At 57.0% G+C, this 21,578-nt stretch overlaps 1 protein-coding gene across 1 annotated transcript in view; it reads left to right on the top strand.

Moving 5' to 3' along the window:
- CELSR1 (cadherin EGF LAG seven-pass G-type receptor 1) overlaps window positions 1-21,578 on the top strand; it is a 139,117-nt gene that overhangs the window by 62,479 nt on the left and 55,060 nt on the right. Inside the window, exons 3-5 of the mRNA XM_088025411.1 lie at window positions 9,546-9,768; window positions 14,873-14,988; window positions 15,370-15,458. Coding sequence (XP_087881537.1) covers window positions 9,546-9,768; window positions 14,873-14,988; window positions 15,370-15,458 — 428 coding nt within the window. The remainder of the gene's footprint in view (window positions 1-9,545; window positions 9,769-14,872; window positions 14,989-15,369; window positions 15,459-21,578) is intronic.

Raw genomic sequence — 21,578 nt, 5'->3', positions numbered from 1 at the left:
TCAGAAGCCTTAATTTGATCGCACATCTGCCGCGTGAAGCGATGTTCACAGGTTCTAGGAATCAGGACATGGACATAACTTTCGGGGGCCACTGTTTAGCTGACTTCAGGGTCACTTACTTCCTGTGTCCCCACATCCCCTCGTGGGCATGAGGAGAGGGAGGGTGGGGAGAGCACCCCTTTACTGAAAGGAGGGGTCCTCAAGTGTGGCCCGCGGCTGGGACTGGCTGGGCCGTGTGCTGCTGGAACCCTTCTGTTTTAAGCATGAGGAGTTTGAATTGCACACTGATTATTCCGGTTAGCCGGGTTTCAACCCTCAGATGTGTAGGTGACTCCGGTAAGCAAAGCCAAAGCTGTGGATAAGCCAGAATCGTTTTTCTTTCCTGCTGGAATGCAGTTTTTTATTTATATTTTAAAAAATGGGTGTGTCTGGGGTTCTGGGAAATTATTTCAAAGACAATAATGAAGTCATTTGAGAAGGCCCAGAGAAGGCCCAACCCGGACAAGCCTGCAGTGGTCTGGGGTTCCGGCTTTCCCTCCCTCCCGGAGGGGGGGCCTGGGGGGGCAGCAGGTGTCCGGGCTCTCTGCAGAGGCCTTTTCTGGCAGCCTTGCCCCATGGGGGAGGAGGCTCCAGGGCAGAGCCGGTCACCGCGCGGTGAGAAAAGTCAAACAGCGGAGGGGGCGGGGGGGGGGGAGGGCTGTGGGGGGCGAGAGGTGGATGGATGAGACCTCCAGTCTCAAGAAGTCAGTTAATAACGGCGGAGTCAGCAGGAACAGCGGGCCGGGTGCTCAGCTGAGAGCTTTACAGAATCAGCTCATTTCAGCTTGACACCAGCCCCCCAGGGGCTAGGGATCGCTCCAGGGCAAGAAATGGAAATCCTGCCTTCAGAGAGGGATTGACAGCAGGGGAAACTAAGGCACTGGCCAGGAGCTTGCTGGGGAAAGGTCTGTCCCTGGCAGGGGCGGTTGGTGGAGGGCAGTGCCAAGGCCCCAGGTGGGCGGAAGGAGGGATGGGCAAATTTTCCCAGGGTTTAAGCATTTCGGACGTACCCTCCCCTTTTCAGACACCCTGAAGCGTCCCTTGTCCCTTGTTCTCTCTGCTCCTGGGAGTGAAGCTTCTGACATGAACCACGCTGTTGTGTCATGTCTGTTTTGTTAAGATGCAAGACCCCTTTCGGTAACCTGGTCTCCACTGCGAGGACGGGTCGATGGCCTTGGGGTTGGCTTCAGGTTCTGTGTCCTGGTGTCTGAGGACCTGCCTCTGAGGCTGTCCTGGGTTGGAGATTCTGGGCCCTGCACCCTCTCCTGAAGCTCTGTCCTCTGCATGCCTTGCTGATCTGCAGTTCTGCCTCAACTTCAGGCTTCCAGAGTTCCTTTTACGCTTCATACCCGATGCCTTCTCCCCTGGCTGCCTTTGGAAGTCCTCGTATTTCTAGGTCAAAGCCCTTAGCTAGATCTTAGGACTAGAAGGGGATTGTCATTTTGTCTATAGAACAACGTAAGTCGTCCGATTTGTACACGCCCTTGCCCTCGTGGGGCCATGCCCAGCCCTCCTCCAGTCCCGAGGGTCTCCGTCTGGCTGCACCCCCCCTTTCCTGGCTGGCTGGGACCCTGTCGTCTCTCTGTCTCCGGCCCAGAGCCGCCCCGGGTCAAGTTCCGAATCCGGCTCGTGGCAGGTGCTGGTCCGGGTTCCCATCAGCATCTCCCTGCCTCCGGCCCTGCCTCTCCGCTCCTGTCCTGACGTGACCGTCACACGCATGTATGCACACACACTGTCCACATCACGCACATGGCACACACGTATACACATACACACGCATACATCACACACCACCCACACCTGTGCAGCGCACACATACACATATGCGCACCACACACACACACACACACACACACACTCACCACACTCACACTCACACTCACACACACACCCCACTCCTATGTCATCTGTTTCCCCGTCTTGCTTGCCCGCTGGTTCTCTATATAGTGAGGCCGAGGTGCCTGGCTACCCCTTCCTCATTTACAGACCTCCTGCCCAACCGTGGTGTCCCAATGCCCAGGACCGGGCCCTCCTGTCCTCTGTTTGGGCCCTTTCTGGGGCTAAGTGGTCACCCTGCCCCTCGCACCATGACCCCCTGACACTTGGACAGAGCCCAGCTCAGAGGCTCCCGCACCCAGGCACCATCTCTTCCTTCCATTTGCCTTATCTTTAAGGAATTTTTTTGTTACGTACAAAAAATGTTATGTTTCATACCCTGTGCCAGGCGTGGCCTCAGTTTCCCCATCTGCAAGATGGTGTCACAGAAGAGTCCCCATACCTGGTGCTGTGGAGTTTAGAGCAGTAAGGAAGCAAGTGAGGGGCTTGGCCGGGCCCCCACACCCTGCCCTCCATAACCCTGTGTTCCTAGCTGTCACCTTGCAGGTGAACCCTGGCCTTCAGCCCTTCCAGGCTGGGGCTTCTCCAGGGGATTCAGCCCCCTCAGACGGAGGGTCTGTGGCTCTGACACCGAGGGCTGGGGGCCCTGGGCAGGCAGGCACGCAGTGTGCCCTCACTCCCAGCCTCAAGCCTGGTGCGGGACAGGTATCCCATCGGGGGCGTGTGCATGAGGCCATGGGGCTGGAGGGACCTTGACTCCTGGGAGCTTTGGTTTCATAGTTAAGAATGGTTTCGGGTGGTGGGGTGTCCTTTCCAAAATTTCTGCTTGGGGTTCTGCATTTGTGGCCGTGACCAGGAGGCTGAGCCCTGTGTCCCTTCCCTGTAGGGGGCTTGTGGTGCCGTGCATGCGCAGCTATCTGTTTGCTCAGGTGAACCTGATCCTTGGCGTGGGGGTGGGGCTGGCAGTCGTCTTGGGAGGGGTTGCACAGGAGGAGGAGGAGGGAGGATCGCCCCAGAGTTGGAATGGCCCAGAACAAGCATTTGACTCTAAGCAGGATGTTGGGATGTGAGAAGCCCACACTTCGTTTGAGAATTCCCAGAAAAGGGAAGGTGAAGTTAACTCTGGATAGGAAACGCATCTGAGAACACTTGGATTTCATCTTAATAGTTGTTTCTTATAAGAGCTGTATCAAAAGTTAAAGATACGGGGCTCACTAAATTCAATCCATCTTCGTTACCTAAAGTAAGATGATTTTTAGCATTAAAAACCATCTTATCGCATCTCTTCCGAGCTCAGTAATGTCAAGTTGGTAGCTTGAAGTTGGCCGTGGGGGGAGTGTGCACACCGTGGAAATGGGAAAATGCTACAAATCAGGGCTCCCCCGACCCAGGGCTGGCTCCTAGGACTGGCCAGCACCCCACTGCGTGGGACAGACCGAACACTCAAGAGTTCTCACTGGTCTCTTCTAGAAAAGGCGTGTTTAGCTATAAAAGTAATTCTTTGTTCATTACATCAGCATCTTCCCAACACGGTTTGAATCAAATACGTGAACTATGTAAAGTTTTATAATTTTGTGCAAGCATTAATCACTGGTTTGGACCCGGGGAAATCCTGGAATTTCATGACTTCACTTCAGGAGCATTTGCCGCATACCTGCTGCATGAGGGGCATTCGTCGGGCGCCCCCCCTCTGTGTCTGGCACCCTCTCTGTGCTGGACATTCTTAGGCTTGGCTCCAGCAGCCCCTGTCCCCACCCTGGAGCCAGAACACACTCTCTAGAGGGAAGCTTCTGGGCCCTTTAGTGTCTGTCGTGTGACCCTGGTCCTGGTCAGGCGTGTGGGTGAAGTTTGCTAAGGGCAACATGCCTGAGACGGGGCTGCATCCAGGCCCAGGGAAGCCACCCACGGAGGCCAGAAGAGAGGCCAGGCCCCAAGGAAGACGGTCACTGTTGGGTTATGCCCAATGAGAATGTTGGGGCCCCCTGCATTAACCTGTTGCATCCCCTGACAGCCCTGTGAGGAGGGAGATCATGTGGCCAGAGTGTGGGGCGTGCAGTGGGCAGGTGTGGTGTGCACGGGGGCTGGGGGTGTGGCTAAGGGCCAGGCCCCGGGGCCGAGTGGGGTCTTCACGGAGCCGGTACCTGGCAAGGCCAGCATTCTGAAGAGCTCTCTCTGGTGTTCTGTGAAGCACAAGCAGGTTTGTAAGCCAGTGGGCGGCGGGCCTGGGTTCAGGGTGTCCATGGCGAGGTTGCTGTTTGTGCAGATGGGGCTGCATAGCCGGGGGTGTGGGCAGCCGTGGAGACGAGCGACACGGGACCCCAGGAGGTGGCTGGGGGGTATGGATGGGGATGAGGGGGATGGAAGGGGGTGACTCTGGGCTCTGGGGCTTGCCTGTCCTGGACAGAGGGTGCAACCTTCCCCAAGGAAGGGGACCCTGAGGAGAACAGCTTTGGCAAAAGGAGGATGGGGTTTGAGGTCTGGGCAGTGGTTGGGTAGGTTGGGGGGGCCCAGAGGAGAGCGCCTGAGGCCTGGCCGTGGGGGCGGGGCACCGGCCCCAGCTGGCCCGGGTGCTCCACCCCTCTCTGGCCTTCGGACGGGGTTGGGGAAGAGCGCTCCTGAGGGTGGAGACACGAGAGAGTTGCTCAGAAGCCGGAGGTGCAGCCCCACAGGGTCGGATGCTCTTCCCTCGGCACCACACACGGAGGCCAAAATCTACTGTGCTCGTAATTTTAGGACAAACACGGAGAACTGCTGTAGTAGGTTAAGTAGTTCCCCCCTCAAATTCGTGTCCAGAACCTCCGGATGTGTCCTCATTTCAAAATAGGGTCTTTTGAGTTGTATTAGTTGAGGCTCTCAGGATGAAATCATCCTGGGTTTGGGGTCTGCCCTAAATCCGATGATTGGGCGTCCTTGTAGGAGAAAGGGGGGGTGGGATTTGGGACACAGGGCGGATGTGCAGGTGAAGATGGAAACAGACACTGGAGGACCTGACCACAAGCCTAGGAGCACCGGGAGCCACAGGAGTCAGAAGGTGCTAGAAGAATTGGGACCCTCCCCTGGAGCCTCAGAGGAAACCAGCCCTGCCCACACATTAATTCTGAACTTTTGGCCTCCAGAGCTATGAGAGAATATAGTTTCTGTTGTTTTAAGCCACTGAATTTGTTGCGATTTGTTGCAGCAGCTCTAGGAGACGAATCGTATTGGAAATTAAAAAAAAACAACCACCCAAAAACTTTACAGTTCAAACAAACAGCTCCATGGAGACTTAGCTTTATTTACAGCTTATTTAAAATAGCATGATCTACAAGGAGAGGGACGGGGATAACCCCCTGGTATCTGTCTCGACTTTTCTGTGGACGGCCGGATGGTCCGAACCCGCGAGTCGCCACGTGGCTATCCTTCCTGCTCCTCCTGAGGAAGGAGGTTTCCGGGCAGCCACGGAGAACTGCTCTGGAAGCAGGACTCCTGGGCAGCAGAGTCAGAGGTCTTCCAGAACGGCGTAGCTCTCTGGCTGGGTGCGGGGGGCCTTCTGTCCCTGGGCCGCGGAGGACGTTGGGAGGCCGGGTGAAGGGTGAGGGCCCTCGGGTGATGGTGACGGGGGGCGCGGCCTGAGGGCAGACCTCCGTGGTCCACGGCCACGCCGAGCTCGGGAGGGGCTGTGGCAGCCAGGGGGGCGTGGGCTTCACACTCACCCAGGTGAACGTGGGAGCGCCTGGACCAAGGCCCGCGTGGCTGATTCTGGAGCAGCTCGGGGCGGAGCGCGGTGGGAAGGGCCGTGCCAGGCCTCCCTTTGTTTGCCGTCACGATTTGGGGAGCACACCCCGCCCTGTCCCCTCGCGGCGCCTCTGTTCCGGAATACACTGTGCTTGGCCACCGACATGCCCACCTGGAACTCGGAGAGCAAACACTCCCAGATGTCACCCACATTTCTAGAGCGGAGATTAGAGAATTTGAAGTGTATGAAGGACAAACACACTGTAAGCTGAGCATTGAAAGTGAACGCAGAGAATTTAAGAAGGCCGCAGGCCATCCACCTGGAGGAGGCTGGGAACACTGCCAGTGTGCGGGTGTGAGTGTGGGGGGGACGGTGTGTGTGCGTGAGGGTGTGTGAGTGTACGAGCAGGTGTGCGACTGAGTGTGGATACATGTGGGGTGCACACGTGTGTGCATGGGTGTGTATCTGCATGTGTATGAGGGCACACGTGCGTGAAGTTGTGAGGGTGTGTAAGCACACGTGAGGCGCAGATGCATGAGGTTATGAGTGTGCACACGTGTGAGGGCCTGCGTGTGTGCACAGGTGTGTTAGCACGTGTGAAGTCATTAGTGTGCGTGTGCGAGGACACGTGCATGGGTGTGTGAGGCGGCACGCGTGTGTGCACGGGTGTGTGAGTGTGTGCGTGAGGGTGCGCGCGCGTGCGCAGTTATGAGTGTGCATGTGTGAGGGTATGTGTGCGCACTCGTGAGCGTGTGTGCACGAGCGCAAGCCTGTCTGGCACCTGGCGGAGCCCCGCACTCTTACCAGGAGTCGGCTGGGGGACGTCAGTTTCCATCGAGGGTGGCGCCGCAAGGGGGTCTGGGCGGGTCGGTGGAGAAGCCCTTTTCCTTTCACTTCGGAGCTGGGTGCAAACCAAGCCTCTCTGTGAACACTCGCCTGGGGGGCAGCCCCTGGCGGGGAACAGGTGGTTGGGCTGCCCGGGGCTTCTAGCCTCAGCCTGCCCAATGGGGCTGGAGGGGTGGGCTCAGCCCTGGGGGTGGGTGGGGGCGTCCCTGGCCTGCTGTGGCCCCTGCACGGTCATGGGACTCGGTGAGACAGCAGCGTGGAGCCCCCCTCCCCTGTTCTTGACGGGGCTCAGACTGGAGTCACCTTTGCTGAGCGAGTTGTACTTTCTTGGGCTGTTGCAACCACGGACGAAGATTGGGGGATACGGCGGGGAAGGAGAGGGAAAGCGCACATTTTTCAGGAGTACCATTTGCTTCCAATGTTAATCACAGGTTTGTTTCGCCTGTGCCCCCAAAATAAGCTCCTTTGGAGCGTTCCGTCAGGTGACCCAAAGGCTTTCCTTACAGTGGTCAGTGACCTGCGCGTTTGAGTCGCGTCCCTGAGAAACGCTCCGAGTCTCCACGACGATCTGCCTTCTTGGGAGCCGCGCCTGGGGGGTGGGGTTGGGGGTTGGAGTGCAGGGCTGTCCCTCGGAGGCAACGGGGTCCCCTGCTGACTCGTGTCCCCGCTTCACTGATGGCCAGTGCTGGGCCGTCTCCTTGCTGACCGGTCGCGGGCTGTGGGCGGTCCCAGCAAGGGCGGCTTCTCGGGCTGAGGGCTTTGGGGGGAGGACCTGGGTGCAGAGTTCCGGCTATGAGCCGTCGGCACCCGGCACACCGGGGCCTCGGTAGGATCGGTGTCCTCACACGCAGAGACACGAGAGAGCTCGCCCCGCACACACACACCGGCGACGGGCCGCGTGAGCTCCCGGACACAGCGCTCTCGGCAGGCGCTCGGTTCACGGCACCTTGATCGTGGACTTCCAGCCTCCGGAACTGTGAGAAACAAGTGTCTATTGTTCAAAGCCACCGGGTCTGCGGTATTTTGTTCGTTGGCCTGGCCGGCTGAGACGAGGCTGGAAGCCGCTGCCACGTGAAGGCTGCTGTCTGCGGGCACCGCGGCTCCTGTGAGGCATCTGGGGAGTTCTGTGTCCCGCACCTCGTCCTAGCGGCCTCGTACTAACCCGAGGGGACTAGCGTCACCGAAGGGAAGTTGATAACTGTGACCGCACGTGGATGGAACGTTTCTTTCTTTCTTTTTTTTTTTTAAGATTTTATTTATTTAATTGACAGAGAGAGAGACACAGCGAGAGAGGGAACACAAGCAGCGGGAGTGGGAGAGGGAGAAGCAGGCTTCCTGCCGAGCAGGGAGCCCGATGCGGGGCTCGATCCCAGGACCTCGGGATCATGACCTGAGCCGAAGGCAGTCGCTTAACCAGCTAAGTCACCTAGGCGCCCCGGATGGAACGTTTCTGTGTGGCCACAAATGCATAAACAGAGGTGAACCTCAAGCAAATGGACGTTGCCAATAAAATGCAAACAGTTTGATGCTGACCCTCCCCTAAAATAAATGCACATAGAACCCCTCTGTCGTTGGCCCGAAATGGAAACGCTTGGAGAGTGCTCACACCTGGTAATGGTGGAGGGCGTGTACGTTCTGCCTCCTTTCGTGGACGGCAGTTTGGAAATATTTATCAAAATCTAGACTGTGTCCCGTCTTTCTCAGGAGGCATGCTCCTAACACACAGCATGGATGCATACTGGAAGTAGTTTGCAATAGAAGAAGCTATAGAGGCGCCTGGGCGGCTCAGTCGGTTAGGCATCTACGTTCAGCTCGGGTCATAATCTCAGGGTCCTGGGATCGAGCCCTGCTCAGTGGGGAGTCTGCTTCTCCCTCTCCCTGCTTTGTGCTCACTCTCTCTCTCTCCCTCTCAAATAAATAAATAAAATCTTTAAAAAAAAGAAGAAGCCATAAACAGCGTACGTGCACTTTGACAGTAGAGCTGATGGGTCCTCCCATGAGATACTGTGCAGCCGTTAGCAGAGGCAGAAGCCCGGGTGCTGCCGGAAGGATCTCCAAGGAAAGCCCTGAGCAGAGTGGACAGAGGCCGGCCAGCGCGAGCCGGGCATCCAGCGTCCCTGACTTGTCCCTGGGGGGTGTGCAGGAGACCACTGATGGCTTTCACTCTCTGTGCCATGTTTTTGTACAGTGATTTTCTTTTTTTAGACATGAATGTCATACTTATATTTTAAAGGTATTCATTTAAAAATCTGTAACTGGCAAAGAGTGTTGGTGGGAGCTGGTCATTAGAAGCTCCCGTCGGTCTGCGGGCGTTGGGCGTTGCTGGTAGCGTCCACACCGTGTGGCAGAGGCAGGCCTGGGCCATGGGGCCGCCAGCCCTGTACCGGGCAGCAAGGATTGCCCAGGCAAAGTGCTGCTGGCTGCCACAGAGGCCAGCTCAGGATGGACCTGTGTCTCCCTGAGTGTGTCCCCCCGTTGGTGAGCACGGGGATCCTCCCAACAGACAGGGTCTGACAGGCCTCCAGGGTGGAGGCAGTCTCTCTGGGGAAGCTTCCAGAACCCTGCTGTCACTGAGGTTTAGACTTCTGCCCTTGGAGAGCTCCAGGGCCAGTGGGAAGGCCGGACAGGTTACAAACACACAGGGACCCAGCATTGGCCAGGCTGCAGGGGGCTCTGCGTGAGAAGCAGCGGGGGCAGCCCAGGTGCATGCAGGAGGCTCCGCGTGCTCCCCAGTCTGCCCCCGTTCGGACTGCAGAGCCGCCACCCCGGCACGGGTGTGTGTGGGGGGCGTGAGGACCCCTGTCAATCTCCTCATTTCCGGGTGATTCTCTCCTAAGAGAGAGGTGTTCACGGCTGCACGTGACGCTGCCCCCCAGAGCGTGGGGACCCCAGCAGGGCTGGGACGGGGACAGGCCCCCTGCGGAGGAACCCCCGGGGGTGCCACTACTCTGGACGACTGTGACACGGTCCTGGGAAGGCCCAGATCCTGCAGCGTCTACATTGCACCTTGACCCTCAGCCCAACCTTGCAGCACCTTCAGGCGGTGGCACTGGCGGCTCGGGTTCCAGGGTTCAGGGTAATGTTCCCCCGTCTCTGTCTTGTCCTCCAGGAGAGCACTGCGAGGTGAACACGCGCTCGGGCCGCTGCGCCCACGGGGTCTGCAAAAACGGGGGCACCTGCGTGAACCTGCTCATCGGTGGCTTCCACTGTGTGTGCCCTCCTGGCGAGTTCGAGAGGCCCTACTGCGAGGTGACCACGAGGAGCTTCCCGCCCCGGTCCTTTGTCACCTTCCGAGGCCTGAGGCAGCGCTTTCACTTCACCATCTCCCTCACGTGAGTGTGGTCCCGCGCGTTCCTGCCACGGCTCCTGCCGCTAGAGCATCGCAGGTCCCTGCACCATGTCTCTCCAGGTGCCCTCAGCAATTCTGAGGCTCGGGTCACTGGGAGGCCACGGCTGGTCAGGGCTGGCTGTAGGACTGGCTAGCTGATCTGGGAGGCCCCCTGCAGGTCGGCAACAGGGGGGGGCCCTGGCTCAGAAATGAAGACTTTCAGGACGGCGGCAGCGGAGGGTTGACCCCCATGTGGGCCCCTTACGACGGCCCAGGTCACTCGCCGTGAAGCCAGCCCTCACCCTTTGGGTCCTGCCCACTTGCTGACACCCCGGTGGCTGGAAGTGGAGGGCGCAGGGGCCCGCAGGCTTGGCGCCAGGCGGGGGACTCAGCTTGGCTTCCTGCTTTGTGGCCCAGGGGCCGGCTGCCCGGCAGTCCCGCTCCCCACCCGTGACCCAAGGGCGTATCGTGTGCTGAGCTCACTATTTCCGCTTCTGCTTCTCCTAAACCTTAAATTTAGGTTTAATTTAATTCTAAAAAAATGTCATTTCTACTTTAAAGATTTCTATCAGGTTTCACTTAGGGAAGTGGGGTGTATTTTTTATTTCATTTAGTGCCATTGTTTGGGGGCCCTTCAGGTGGTCTCCAGTGGGAATGCAGTACCCCGTGTCCTTCGAGCAGGCACCCCAGAAGGTGGCTGCCCTTGCAAGCTGCCCTTTGAAGACAGGCTCCTCTCTGGGGGTCCTGCCTCCTGAACGGGTGAGGGGTGCAGTGCAGCCAACAGGCCCTGGAGAGTGCAGTTGGGACCTACAGTCCAGAATAGTTGGGAGTGAGGCCTGATCTTTTTGGTAAGTGGCCGTGACGCACCGCCATTGGCTCAAGCCAAGTGGAGCCAGTACCGGGAGCTGGCTGCCTCAAGGAAAGAGCTCTCCCTGGGAAATGCGGTGCGTGTGCTGGGAACAAGGCGGGACGGGCCCAGGCGCAGGAGCTGGGAGCCGGCCTATGCCGTTGTGAGGGCCACACAGCGCGTTTGCAGCGCCGAGCGGTTGGGGCCAGCGTGCGCTCAGTTTGCTCCGGCGCTTACTGAGCACCTGTCGTGCACGAGACGCTCTGAGGTGAGTCAGAAAGGATTTTAGAAATGTCCCTAGGGATCTTAAAATCCAGTAGGAGGGACCCTGGATGTCAGTGCTGGGGAAAGGCCCGGATCACGTGGAGATCCCAGGCGAAGCCAGCTCTGCAGGTCTGGGCCACTGGACATGTGGTTCAGGCCCGCTGACCTCTCCGTGTGGGCGTCCCTGAGCGCGCCTCCAGACCCGAGAGGAACCTCTCTCTTCAGAGCTGCCTGAGGCACAGGCCCCCCCTTGGCCTCTCCCCACACCTCTCCCTCAGGCAGGTCCTGTGAGCCTCCCTCCTGTCCTCTGTGCAGACTCTTCTCCCTTCCCGGTGCCCAGCACCTTGGCCCTGTCCTCTCTCCCTCGTGACTTGGTGTGACAGCGCCGGGCTCGTCCGCTTGGCCTGAGTCAGCCTGAGTCCTGCCAGGCCTGGCCCACGGCCTGGGGTAAAGCCCATACTTCCTAGTAGGGCGCAGGTCCTCTGTGGCCTGACCTGTGGCACCCCCTGAGTCTGGCACCTTGTGCCCTGTGATGGGACCGCCCTCGCTTGCTTGTGGTTCTCTGGACCTGCCCAGGCTCCCCCGGGCGTTCCCACCTCCTGCTAGCCCGCCCACCCCCGCTGCTTCCTCCAGGAGGACCCCTGCCCAGGCTGGACAGCACAGTTGGTCACTGCTGCTTGTCTGCCACCCTCCCCTCTGGCGTCCTTGCCTGTGGGTTCAGGCCGCCATCGACCCTGGTGCTCTGTCCTTGCCTGTCCGCTGCTGGCCTGAAGCTGCTCGGGGGCTTTTCGTCCTATGTCCTGACACACCCCAGACGTCCAGAGGTCAGTAGGCGGCCGGCCACTGCTTCCTGGCCTGTAACCCCAAGACTCCAGCTTTAATAAAATAACAAGAGTGTCGTGAACCATGGAGCCCAAGTGGGTGCTCGAGGCCCTGCCATTTCCCGGGGCATCAGCGGGGAGGCAGGACACTGGACCCCCACTTGGCCCTCCAGGCCTGGACGGCAGCTTCCTTTGACTGTAACAGCAGTTCTGAGGCTCGGGTCACTTGGAGGCCATGGTTTTGAAGTTGTTGCTGTTTTATTTTGACGCACAGCCCGTGGCTCTGCCACGTTCTGTTAGAACAGTCAATAGGGGTCCCTGCCTGGGGCGTGCTGTGAGGGCTCGGGGGTGCAGAGGACATGCCTGGCTCTCTTGGTGCTTGGCATTACCCGCCTGTTCCCCAGGCTGCAGCAGGTATAAGTGGTGTCCGCCTTCAGCGTGGACGGCTCAGTGGGGCCACGCATGCCAGGCGCTGGGTCCTGGCTCTCTGCCCTCTGCCCACAAGACCTGCGCGCAGCAGGCCCACCCCAAGGGCACAGCCTCCAAAGCTAGGGCTCTGCCGTGGGATTCCTCCTGGCCACTCTGTGCCCCACGTGGCTGGAGGTTTAAAACACTGTGCTTCTGTGGATGTCTGCCCTCCAAGCCAGAGGCGTTTTATGTCTTCTGGCAAATGTGTCCCTGGCATGTGACAGGCGCTGGTTTGGGGCATGTGATCCTGACATCTGTATAGCCGTCGCCACCCGCCACCGGGGCGTGGCTGGCAGCCTGCAGTCACACGCTGTGCAGTGACCATGCGCAGCGGATAAGCCGCAGGTGGGGGTCCCTGCTGGAGGCTGACCTATGAGGTGACCGGAAGTCCTGGTGCGGGAGGCAGGCAGGCCCATGGCAGCCCTGCCGGAGACCGACAGGAAGTCTGCTGGCTCCAGACTCAGAGAGAAGCTAGAAAATAAAGCATTTAATTAAATGGGCGAGGAACATAATGGGATGTCTGCTTGCTTGCCCAGCGTAGCAGTTTTAGATGATTAAGTTTGGCGGCCATACGTGGGCCGTTTCCCACTTGGCCGGCAGTGGCTGGGACATCAGGGCCCTGCTAAATCAGTGAGCGGTTGTTAGGGAGTGACTTCGACAGCAAAAACCGTGAAAAGTCCTCCCAAAACTTGAGCAGAGCAGCTGCGCTGTGGGGGCTGTGGTTGCTGTGGGGGGGCCCCGCTGCCTCCTGGGGGCGCGCCGCGGGGAAGGGGGGCTGGGCACCAGTGAGCAGCTTGTTTCAGGTGATTTCGACTCTCTCCTCTTCTGGTTCCTGTTTGCCAAGCGGCTGGGTTCCCAGGCGGGCCCCGCGTTCCCAGCTGCCTCTCTTCCTCCACCCCTGCCCCCATCCGCTGTTCTTTGCTTCTCCCCCGGCCGCTCGCCAAGTCTCGGTCGCTCTTTCTAGTCTTTCCTTTTTCTCTTGTGCTATCCGGACCCTCCCCTTGGCCCTGGGTCCCCTGTGAGCGCTCCGTGTCCAGCAGTGGACCTCTGGGTGCCTGCGTGGGGTGGGGTGGGGCCACGCAGCACCATTTGATGCCAACAGCCCGTACCAGCTCCCAGCTTGGTCCAAAGAGAAAGCGACAGCAGTGCAACCTGCTGGGGAGAATTAGACGTGTCCCAGCGAGCATCTGTCGTAACCGTAATCTGTCCCCTTCTCCCACCTGTTCACTCCATACCCCGAAGTGTCCCCTTCGCTATATGGGTGTTTTTTCTGTGCAGTGTGTTCCCAGTTCTCACTGTGTCCTAAACAGAGGGGGTTCGAGGTGAGTTACATTTTAAGTAACTCACAGGAAAGCCTGGGGTCGCATGCCTGCAGCTGGTTCTGATAGACCCTTGCTGCATGAAAACGGATAAACCAACCTCGAATCCAAGGGAATAATCCCCCCCGGCATCCAGCCCACTTGGGAAACCGTCCCGAGTTCATACAGGACACTTTCCAGGGTGTCTGTAAGCAGGGCATCCGGGAGGCCTGGCTGTGACTCAGGGATCCCTGGCTTTCCTTGGACCACGGGGTTGGGAGAAGGATCTCTGAAGATGTATCTCTTGTTGAAATAAGTGGTTCTTAATGCTTCAAATGCGTGAAGTCTGACAGGTCTGTTCATTTTCACGAGTCTGCTTTTTCAGGCATGCTTCCATCCATTCGTTTATTCAGCACACCAGGGCCCTGTTTTGGGCTCCAGGATGCAGCGGTGAATGAGAGTCATTCCCTCCCCTTAAGGATCATAGGTTCTTTTTTTTTTTTTAAAGATTTTATTTATTTGACACAGAGAGAGCGCGATAGATGGCACAAGCAGGGGGAGCGGCAGGTGGAGGGAGAAGCAGGCTCTCCGCTGAGCAAGGAGCCCGATGCGGGGCTCCATCCCAGGACCCTGGGATCGTGACCTGAGCGGAAGGCAGCCGCTTAACCGACTGAGCCACCCAGGCGCCCCTAGGATCATAGGTTATTAAAAACAAATAAATCAGCAGGATAATTTCAGAAATAGACTGATATGTTAGATTCGATGGAGGTGGGGGCACAGTGTGGATAAAATGAGTTACGGAAAGTGCGGTTTGAGTGTCTCTTGAGGGGTCTGCAGAACCAGGGAAGATTGTTCCCGGCAGAAAGAGCAGCAGGTGCAGAGGCCCTGGGGCAGGGAGGAGTGTAGTGTTTGGGAAGAAAAAGACCTTGTGTAGCTGGAGTCCGGTGGTGGAGACAAGGGACAAAGACTACCCTGAGGTAGTCATCAACACAGCCTCCCTGCGTGGCAGGGGACCGCGTGCCTGTGCCCTGGGGAGCACGCGTGAGGATCCGTTTCCAGGTGCAGAAGATGCACCGCGCGTTCTTCTCTTCAGACATCTCTAATTGGTTCAGTGCCTTTTAGGACACCGTTCAGATGTCATCTTTTCCTATTCTCCAGGCCGTGGAAACCAGATTTCTCTGTGCAATCCGGTTTGCCATTTCCAAAAAAGAACATCGCCAAGCAGGTTTTATGGGCTGTCAACTGCTGATGAGAAAAATGAGTGCCCGGGGACCAGAGTCTTCCCTGAGTGTGGCCCCACGCTGTCGGGCGTGTCGCGTCTGGGCAGCCTCTTGCTTCTACACCCACCACCTGCAGACCTTCCATGCAGGGGTCATTCGTTCTGTGATGTGCCTCTGCTTGGCCCCACAGGTTTGCCACCCGGGAGAGGAACGCCCTGCTGCTCTATAACGGCCGCTTCAACGAGAAGCACGACTTCATTGCCCTGGAGGTTGTGGGTGAACAAGTGCAGCTCACCTTCTCAGCAGGTGGGCCCCCCCCCGGAAGGAGCGGCCCTCCGAGCCCCTCACGGGCACGTTGTCAGTGGGAACCACCCCAATCCCGGGCAGCGCCTTTAGCTGCGCTCACCTGCCGATCCCCTAATTCTACTAGGAATCTGTCCTGTTGGGGGCTCGGGGGGATCCAGAATGCACAGAGGTGTTCCTTGTGGCGTTCTTTAGGATGCCGAAAACACGGAAGACAGCTCAGATTTCCACATGGGGACTCACTGTACATCTGTCGATTAAAAATATTTAAGAAGCCATTCACCGTGTTATCCGTGCGGTCGGAAGAGAGCGTTTATCCGGACTGTCTTATTCGTGGCCCACTAACGTGTGTTCTCTCTGGACCCCCCTCCCCGCTGCCCGCAGGTGAGACTACAACCACAGTGACACCCCAGGTTCCCGGGGGCGTGAGTGACGGGCGCTGGCACTCGGTGCGGGTGCAATATTACAACAAGGTAGGACGGGGTGCCCCCCCCCCCTCACGCCTCCTGCCAGCCTGGCAGCTTTTCTTTCTTAAGTCATTTATATTCCGAAGTTTAAAAACGTCTATACTGGCTGGAAACATGACTTAGGCAATAAGCATTTGTAGAGGGTCCGTGTGCTGGGGTGGGGAGACTCGGGGACCCCCAGGGATCACCCCGCGGCGGGGAAGGCGCAGAAGGCGTTCATGCGTTGCGGCGGCCTTGGCTCGAGCCGTTACTGGCGGCTGTGATTCTAGGCCATTCGCACGCGACTCCAAAGCCAGAATTATCCGCTCTGACCTGGATGTGACCCGAGCAAGAGTCAGGAGGGTCTTGGAGGAAATGCTGCGAAGGTGTGGGCAGTTTGGGTTTCGTTTTATTTTGCTGTGCACGGGCTTGTGAGGAAACAAGTTTTTTCATCAGAATGTTCCACTTGCCCTCGCTGTGGTTTTTGCAAGCCGCTTTTCTCTTTCCCGGGGCACTCCAGGGCCCCCCCACAGGTAGGTGAGGGACAACAGCCTACTCTTGGGCACAGGGAGTAGACGGTGCCCCTGTGTGCTGGAGGGTCAGGAGCCCCTGAGGACAGGGCTGTGTCTCCGTAGCGTGGGGCACACTCGCTCTGAGCTCAGGGACTGTTCTGTCTGCCTGGATGCCAGTCCGCCCGCTTAGGCCCAGGGACCCCCCCAGAGCCCATGCTCTGTCAGGGAAGCAGAGAAGGCACACCTGTGACTTTTCCTTCCTGCTTATGTGGGAGCCCACCTCCCCAGGCCCGGCTGAGGGCTTTCATCTTTCCGACCGTGTCGGCCTTGGCCTCCCCATCAGCGTGCCTGCACGTAGCATGTTCTAGAATCATCTGTGGATGGCCCAAGTAACTGAGCCGGGTCGGGAGGGGTCACCCCTGCTTAGGTCCTAATGCATCATCCTCGGCCATTGCCTGCACGCAGAGAGCATCCACCAGGGGCCTGCCTGCTGGCAAATCCCCCCACGGAGGCCCCCCGCCGGAATGTTCCAGAAGAGGGAGTCTCCCGCCAGGAGACACACAGGGGTGCATCCCTGCAGCCCGCCGTTTCCGTTCCCAGGGCCGGCTTTTCAGCAGTGCTGAGCCACTGAGCCAGACCCTCAGCGCGGGATTAGGCTGCTCCTTTCTGGGGCTCAGCCACTTCCTCTCTTGCCTGAGGTTATTCCATGTATGTCTTAGGCCTCTGCGATGGGGCTCGCGGGTCACACGGTCGGGAAGTGTTCGGTGCACATCTGTCTCGCGGGGGCAGGGCCGGGGGGGGAGCGTGTTGTTTCTGTGTGACTCAGCGCCCCAGGCTCTTAACGTCTCCAGATGCGGTGACGTTCTTCGGCGTGGCCTGCAGCTGGGCTGGGCTCAGCAGGCACGTTGGCAGGGGTGGGAGGGCTGCTGGCCCCGAGGCAGGGCACCCCTGGGATAAGGGGTGAAAGTGACTCAGGAAGTGGTCCGTAAGGGCTGGTGGCTCTGCCCTCCGGACCCTTGTTCTGTGGTCCATGCCGACTGTGGTCCTTGGTGCGGCCCTACCTGCCTGGGCTCCTGAGCACCTCAGCCACGGGCCCCTTCACCTGCGCTCTGTATACGAGACAACGTATCTGAATAATTCAGGGCGGTCTGGGAGGGAAGAATGGTGGAGAGTCAGAGGTCCCCTCTTGCATCTCTTGCATCCTGCACTCTCCCACTGCCCGGCTCTGGCTCACATGCCCTCCCTGGCCTCCTGTTTCTCAAGGTGTGGTCTGCTCTGCATGTCTTGCATCCTGCAGGGCAACCCGTGGGGGCCCCTGCAGACCCTCCCCAAGTCTGTCCGGGCTGTCTTATCAGGCAGGGTCCTCACAGGAAACAGGGAACCCTCAAACAGGATGTTCTCAGCAGGACTTATTCCCAAAACAGGGGGCAAGGCGTGGGGTGCCCACGGGGACTAGTGTGTGACCCCGGATGGTGGCAGCAGCAGGGCTGTGACCACCTTCAGGCCTGGAGGAACGGGAGGGCGGAGCCCACAAAGACAGAGTCATGGAGAGAAGCAACTTACGTGGGGCAGTGACCTTCCGCGGAGGCCCTCCTGGTGGCTCACCCTGCCCTCCCTCTGATCTCCTGTTGGGCTCCCACTGGCCAAAGCCAGCCAGAAGCCAGATGCAGTGAACCCTTGATGAAGTCCATATGGGTCGGCCTCCCGTGCAGGGAGCAGGCCAAAGTCCATTTACTTTTTCTCTGCTTAATGACATTGTAGACGAGAGGGTCTGTTGGTGTCATTTGCCTTCCATGAAGGGAAGATGCACGAGAGCTGGGCTTTCTCCTGGGAAGGTGTTTTTGAAAGCAGACACTTTGCACAAACATGTTGGACTTTGTCGAGCGCGGCAGAGCCCCTCCCACGCCCCCCTGCAGAGGTTTGGGGCCGATCTGGAGGATTTGTGATCTGACTCCATCGCAGATGTGCATTTTTTTCTGAGGCTATTTTGCAGGATAAACTTTCGCATCACCAACGTGCAGAAGCGTGAGCGTACCTGATGGGGAAGGTTATGTCTTTCCCACTTGGAACTCAGGCTTGGTCACGGGGCAGCCGGGGGACGGGGAGAAGCACGCTCCCTATGGAAACGGCTCTCATGTGGCCGTCTTGTCTCTTCGCTCTTCCTGGAGAGGACTCTGTGAAAGGGGGTCTCTCACTTCCTGAGCACCTGCTCTGTGCCTGGGGCTGCTCTCATGCTGGGCATCTGCAGGGGTCCTGTGGAGGCCTCTCACTTTGCTCCAGCATCTCTCAGCCCAGGGCTGGAGACATAGACACGTCATCAAGGAAACGTTTAGTAAGATCCTGGGGAAACACGGATGGCTTGTGTCTGCCTCTCCCGTGGCATCGGGGAGTGTCTGCCCATGCCAGCCGTGCCCACTAGGAGTCTGCAGGGCGATCTCCCGACCGCTGGGCAGACACGGACCATGCAGGGCGTGGGGCTCGGAGAGAGGGTGTGCTGGAGGTGGTGCATGAGGCAGGACCACACCGGCTGGGGATTTGGATGTTGGGCAAAGAAGAGACTTAGGAGGAGGTGAGGTGTGTTGGGCAGGTGTCTCCACCTCGGCACTGTTGACACCTCTCAGTGGTGGCTCATTCTTTGTTCCAGGGGCCTGCACAGTGCTGAGCAGTGTCCCTGGCTTCTGTTCGTTGGCGCCAGCAGCACCCCCAGTTGTGACAACCAGAATTATCCCCCATTGTTGTCATGTGTCCCCAGAGGCCTCAGCAGGGGACACTGCTGCATTGGCCGGCCACACGTGCCTGGACGAGGGGGTAGAGCCCCTCATGGCTGGGCTGGATGTGCCAGCCTTGGTGGGCTTGGCCTCTTCTGGCTCAGGGCCATTCTGGGATGATGTGGGCTGCCTTTGGTAAGTGCTGGAAATGTTTTCATAAAGACAGGAGAGGTCCGGCTGAATGGAAACTCCCCTCCAGCATCAGTGTCCTCTGCTTCTAATCGGGTGGAACATCCAAATGCCTGAGGTTTCCATGACCTTGAGGAAAGGGGGCCACCCAGAGCATGGGTCATTTGAAACTACTCTGCCCGGCCACACTTCAGACTCTGTGTTTCTTCAAGTCACTCCTAACCTTTTGGGTCTGACCTCACATTAGAACTCCAGGTGTCCCGAGGGAAGTGGGCGATGTGCGGGCCAGTGCAGAGTAACGGCCCCACAGGCTGCACTCTGGGGTCAGATGGGGGGGGCCTCCCTCTGCTTTGCTGAATGTTCCAGAAAACTCAAGGGCTTCAGAGTGATAGACGTACTTCTTTCCAAAACTGTGCAAATGGCAGCATTTGTAATTGTTGTTTTTTATAGGTGGGGAGGCATCGTTCTCTGGTAGAGCCCAACCTACAGAAACTGAGAAGTTATTCAGTAGAAAGGAGGGTCGTTCATGCAGTGCAGCGTCACACAGCCATGAAGAGTAATGAGGTCGCGCTCTATGTGCTGATGCGGAAAGATCTCTAAGAATGTTGTTCATAGGTTTAACAAGCGCACTGAAGACCTAAAGTTGTAGACCGTACACTTTTTTTTTTTAAGATTTATTTATTTATTTGAGAGAGAGAGCGCATGCACATGGGAGAGCATGAGCAGGGGGAGGGGCAGAGGGAGAGGGAGAGAGAGAGAATCCCAGGCAGACTCCCCGCTGAGCACAGAGCCCAACTCAGGGCTCAGTCTCACAACCCTGAGATCATGACCTGAGCCAAAATCAAGAGTCGGACGCTTAACTGACTCAGCCACACAAGCGCCCCGGACCATACACGTTTTAATTTCAAATTGCAAACTTTCAGAAAAGTTGCAAAATTAAAACAAGAACTCATATTCCCTTTGCCCTGATGCCCAATTGTTGACATTTTTCCATTTTTGCTCTGTTATTCTCTATCCCTCACCCCCCCATATGTACACTCCTCCTACTGTACCTGCTGGTCTGAGCACCCTCAGTGGTCACACCTGTGTCAGGTGTCACTGTGCTGAATGTTGGTTGTGTTCTAATTCCATCAAGCTCTCCACATGTATCGGTTGGCTTTCTGCTGTACAAGGAGTTCTCTCTTCTTTCTGCGTATTTATATTACTAGGGTTTCACAAATTCCTGTTTTATTCAGTGGACCATAATCTATTGCTTTCTTTTTTTTTTTTTTAAAGATTTTATTTATTTATTTGACAGAGAGACAAAGAGAGACACAGCGAGAGAGGGAACACAAGCAGCAGGGGTGGGAGAGGGAGAAGCAGGCTTCCCGTGGAGCAGGGAGCCCGACGCGGGGCTCGATCCCAGGACCCCGGGATCGTGACCTGAGCCGAAGGCAGACGCTTAACGACTGAGCCGCCCGGGCGCCCCTATTGCTGTCGTTAATTTGACGTTCAGATTGTTTCCTGTTTGGCCCATATCTCAGATTTGGCTGCTGGGTGTAAGTGCTAGAGCTCTATATAGCTCTGGCCTTTGGGCACCCCCACTGTTTTTATTAGCACTCCTTTGCTTTTTGGCAGAAAAAGATATTCCAGGCTCATTTTGTACTTTTTCTGCCCCAGCCCTGGAATGAGCCATTTACTCACAGAACTCTGGATTCTTTTTGCAAAGAATGGCATTGAGAAATCAAGATCTGGGTGCCAAGGGTTCTTGCCGCTGCTGGGGTGTCTCACTCACCAGGCAGAACGAGGACACGGGTGTGTGTAGGTGTGTGTGCACAGACGCGTACGCACATCCCGAAGGTCCTGGTGGTTTTGTCCCTACTTCTTGAAATCCTTGAATTCCATCCCGACACGACAGAGTCAATCTAGTTTTTCCTGTTTCATGTTTGTAACTCTTTTCTCTCAGTGAGAAACCCATTCCCATTACCCTCAATACGGTTATTTATTTTCTCACTCCACCGTTATTTAAACAACGTGCTGACCCACTGGGCCACTGGCTTGCAAGCTGCTCCCTCCTTGGGCCTGACTCTACCACTAACTCTAACCGGTGCTAAGAGCTTTGGCTGATGTAGTAAATTATTGAGAAAATAGGGGAAGGAAAGAAGGAAGGGAGTTTGCTTAAAATTTGTTATAAACTTAGAGGCAATGAAAATACAGAATACCAGAATACGTGTGATGTAGCTAAAGCATTGCCGAGAAGAAAAATCATAGCACTAAAAACACTATGAGGAAGAAAAGGAAAGTCTCAAATCAGTAATCTAAGCTTCCACCTTAAGAACTTCTAAAAATAAGAGCAAAATACACCCGAAGCAGGTAAGCAAAAGAAGGAAATAATAACGATAAGAGTAGAAACCAGAAGAGTTGAAAACAGAAAAGTAATACAGAAAATCGATGAAATAGCTTTGGAAAGATCAGTAACACTGGTAAACTTCTAGCAAGACTGAGGGGAAAAAGAAAGACAACACAGTTCCCACTGCGAGGAATAAAACAGGACATCAGAACAGACCCTGCGGACACCGGTGGGCAGCGGAGGAATTTCACACACAACCTACCTGTGTGCATTTAAGGCCCGGATGGAACGGTCCAATTTCTCAAAAACACAAGCCGCCACAGCCCACCCAATATGCAATAAATAATCGAATGACCACATTGCTGTTAAGGAAATGGCATTTGTAATTTAAAAACTCCCCCAAATGAAC

The sequence above is a fragment of the Eumetopias jubatus genome, unplaced genomic scaffold (assembly GCF_037043125.1).
Source record: "Eumetopias jubatus isolate StellerSeaLion01/CBP00866 unplaced genomic scaffold, mEumJub1_p1.0 scaffold_8, whole genome shotgun sequence".
Taxonomy (NCBI): domain Eukaryota; kingdom Metazoa; phylum Chordata; class Mammalia; order Carnivora; family Otariidae; genus Eumetopias; species Eumetopias jubatus.
Note: the sequence above shows the minus strand (reverse complement) of the source record. Positions and strands in the feature narration are given on the sequence as shown.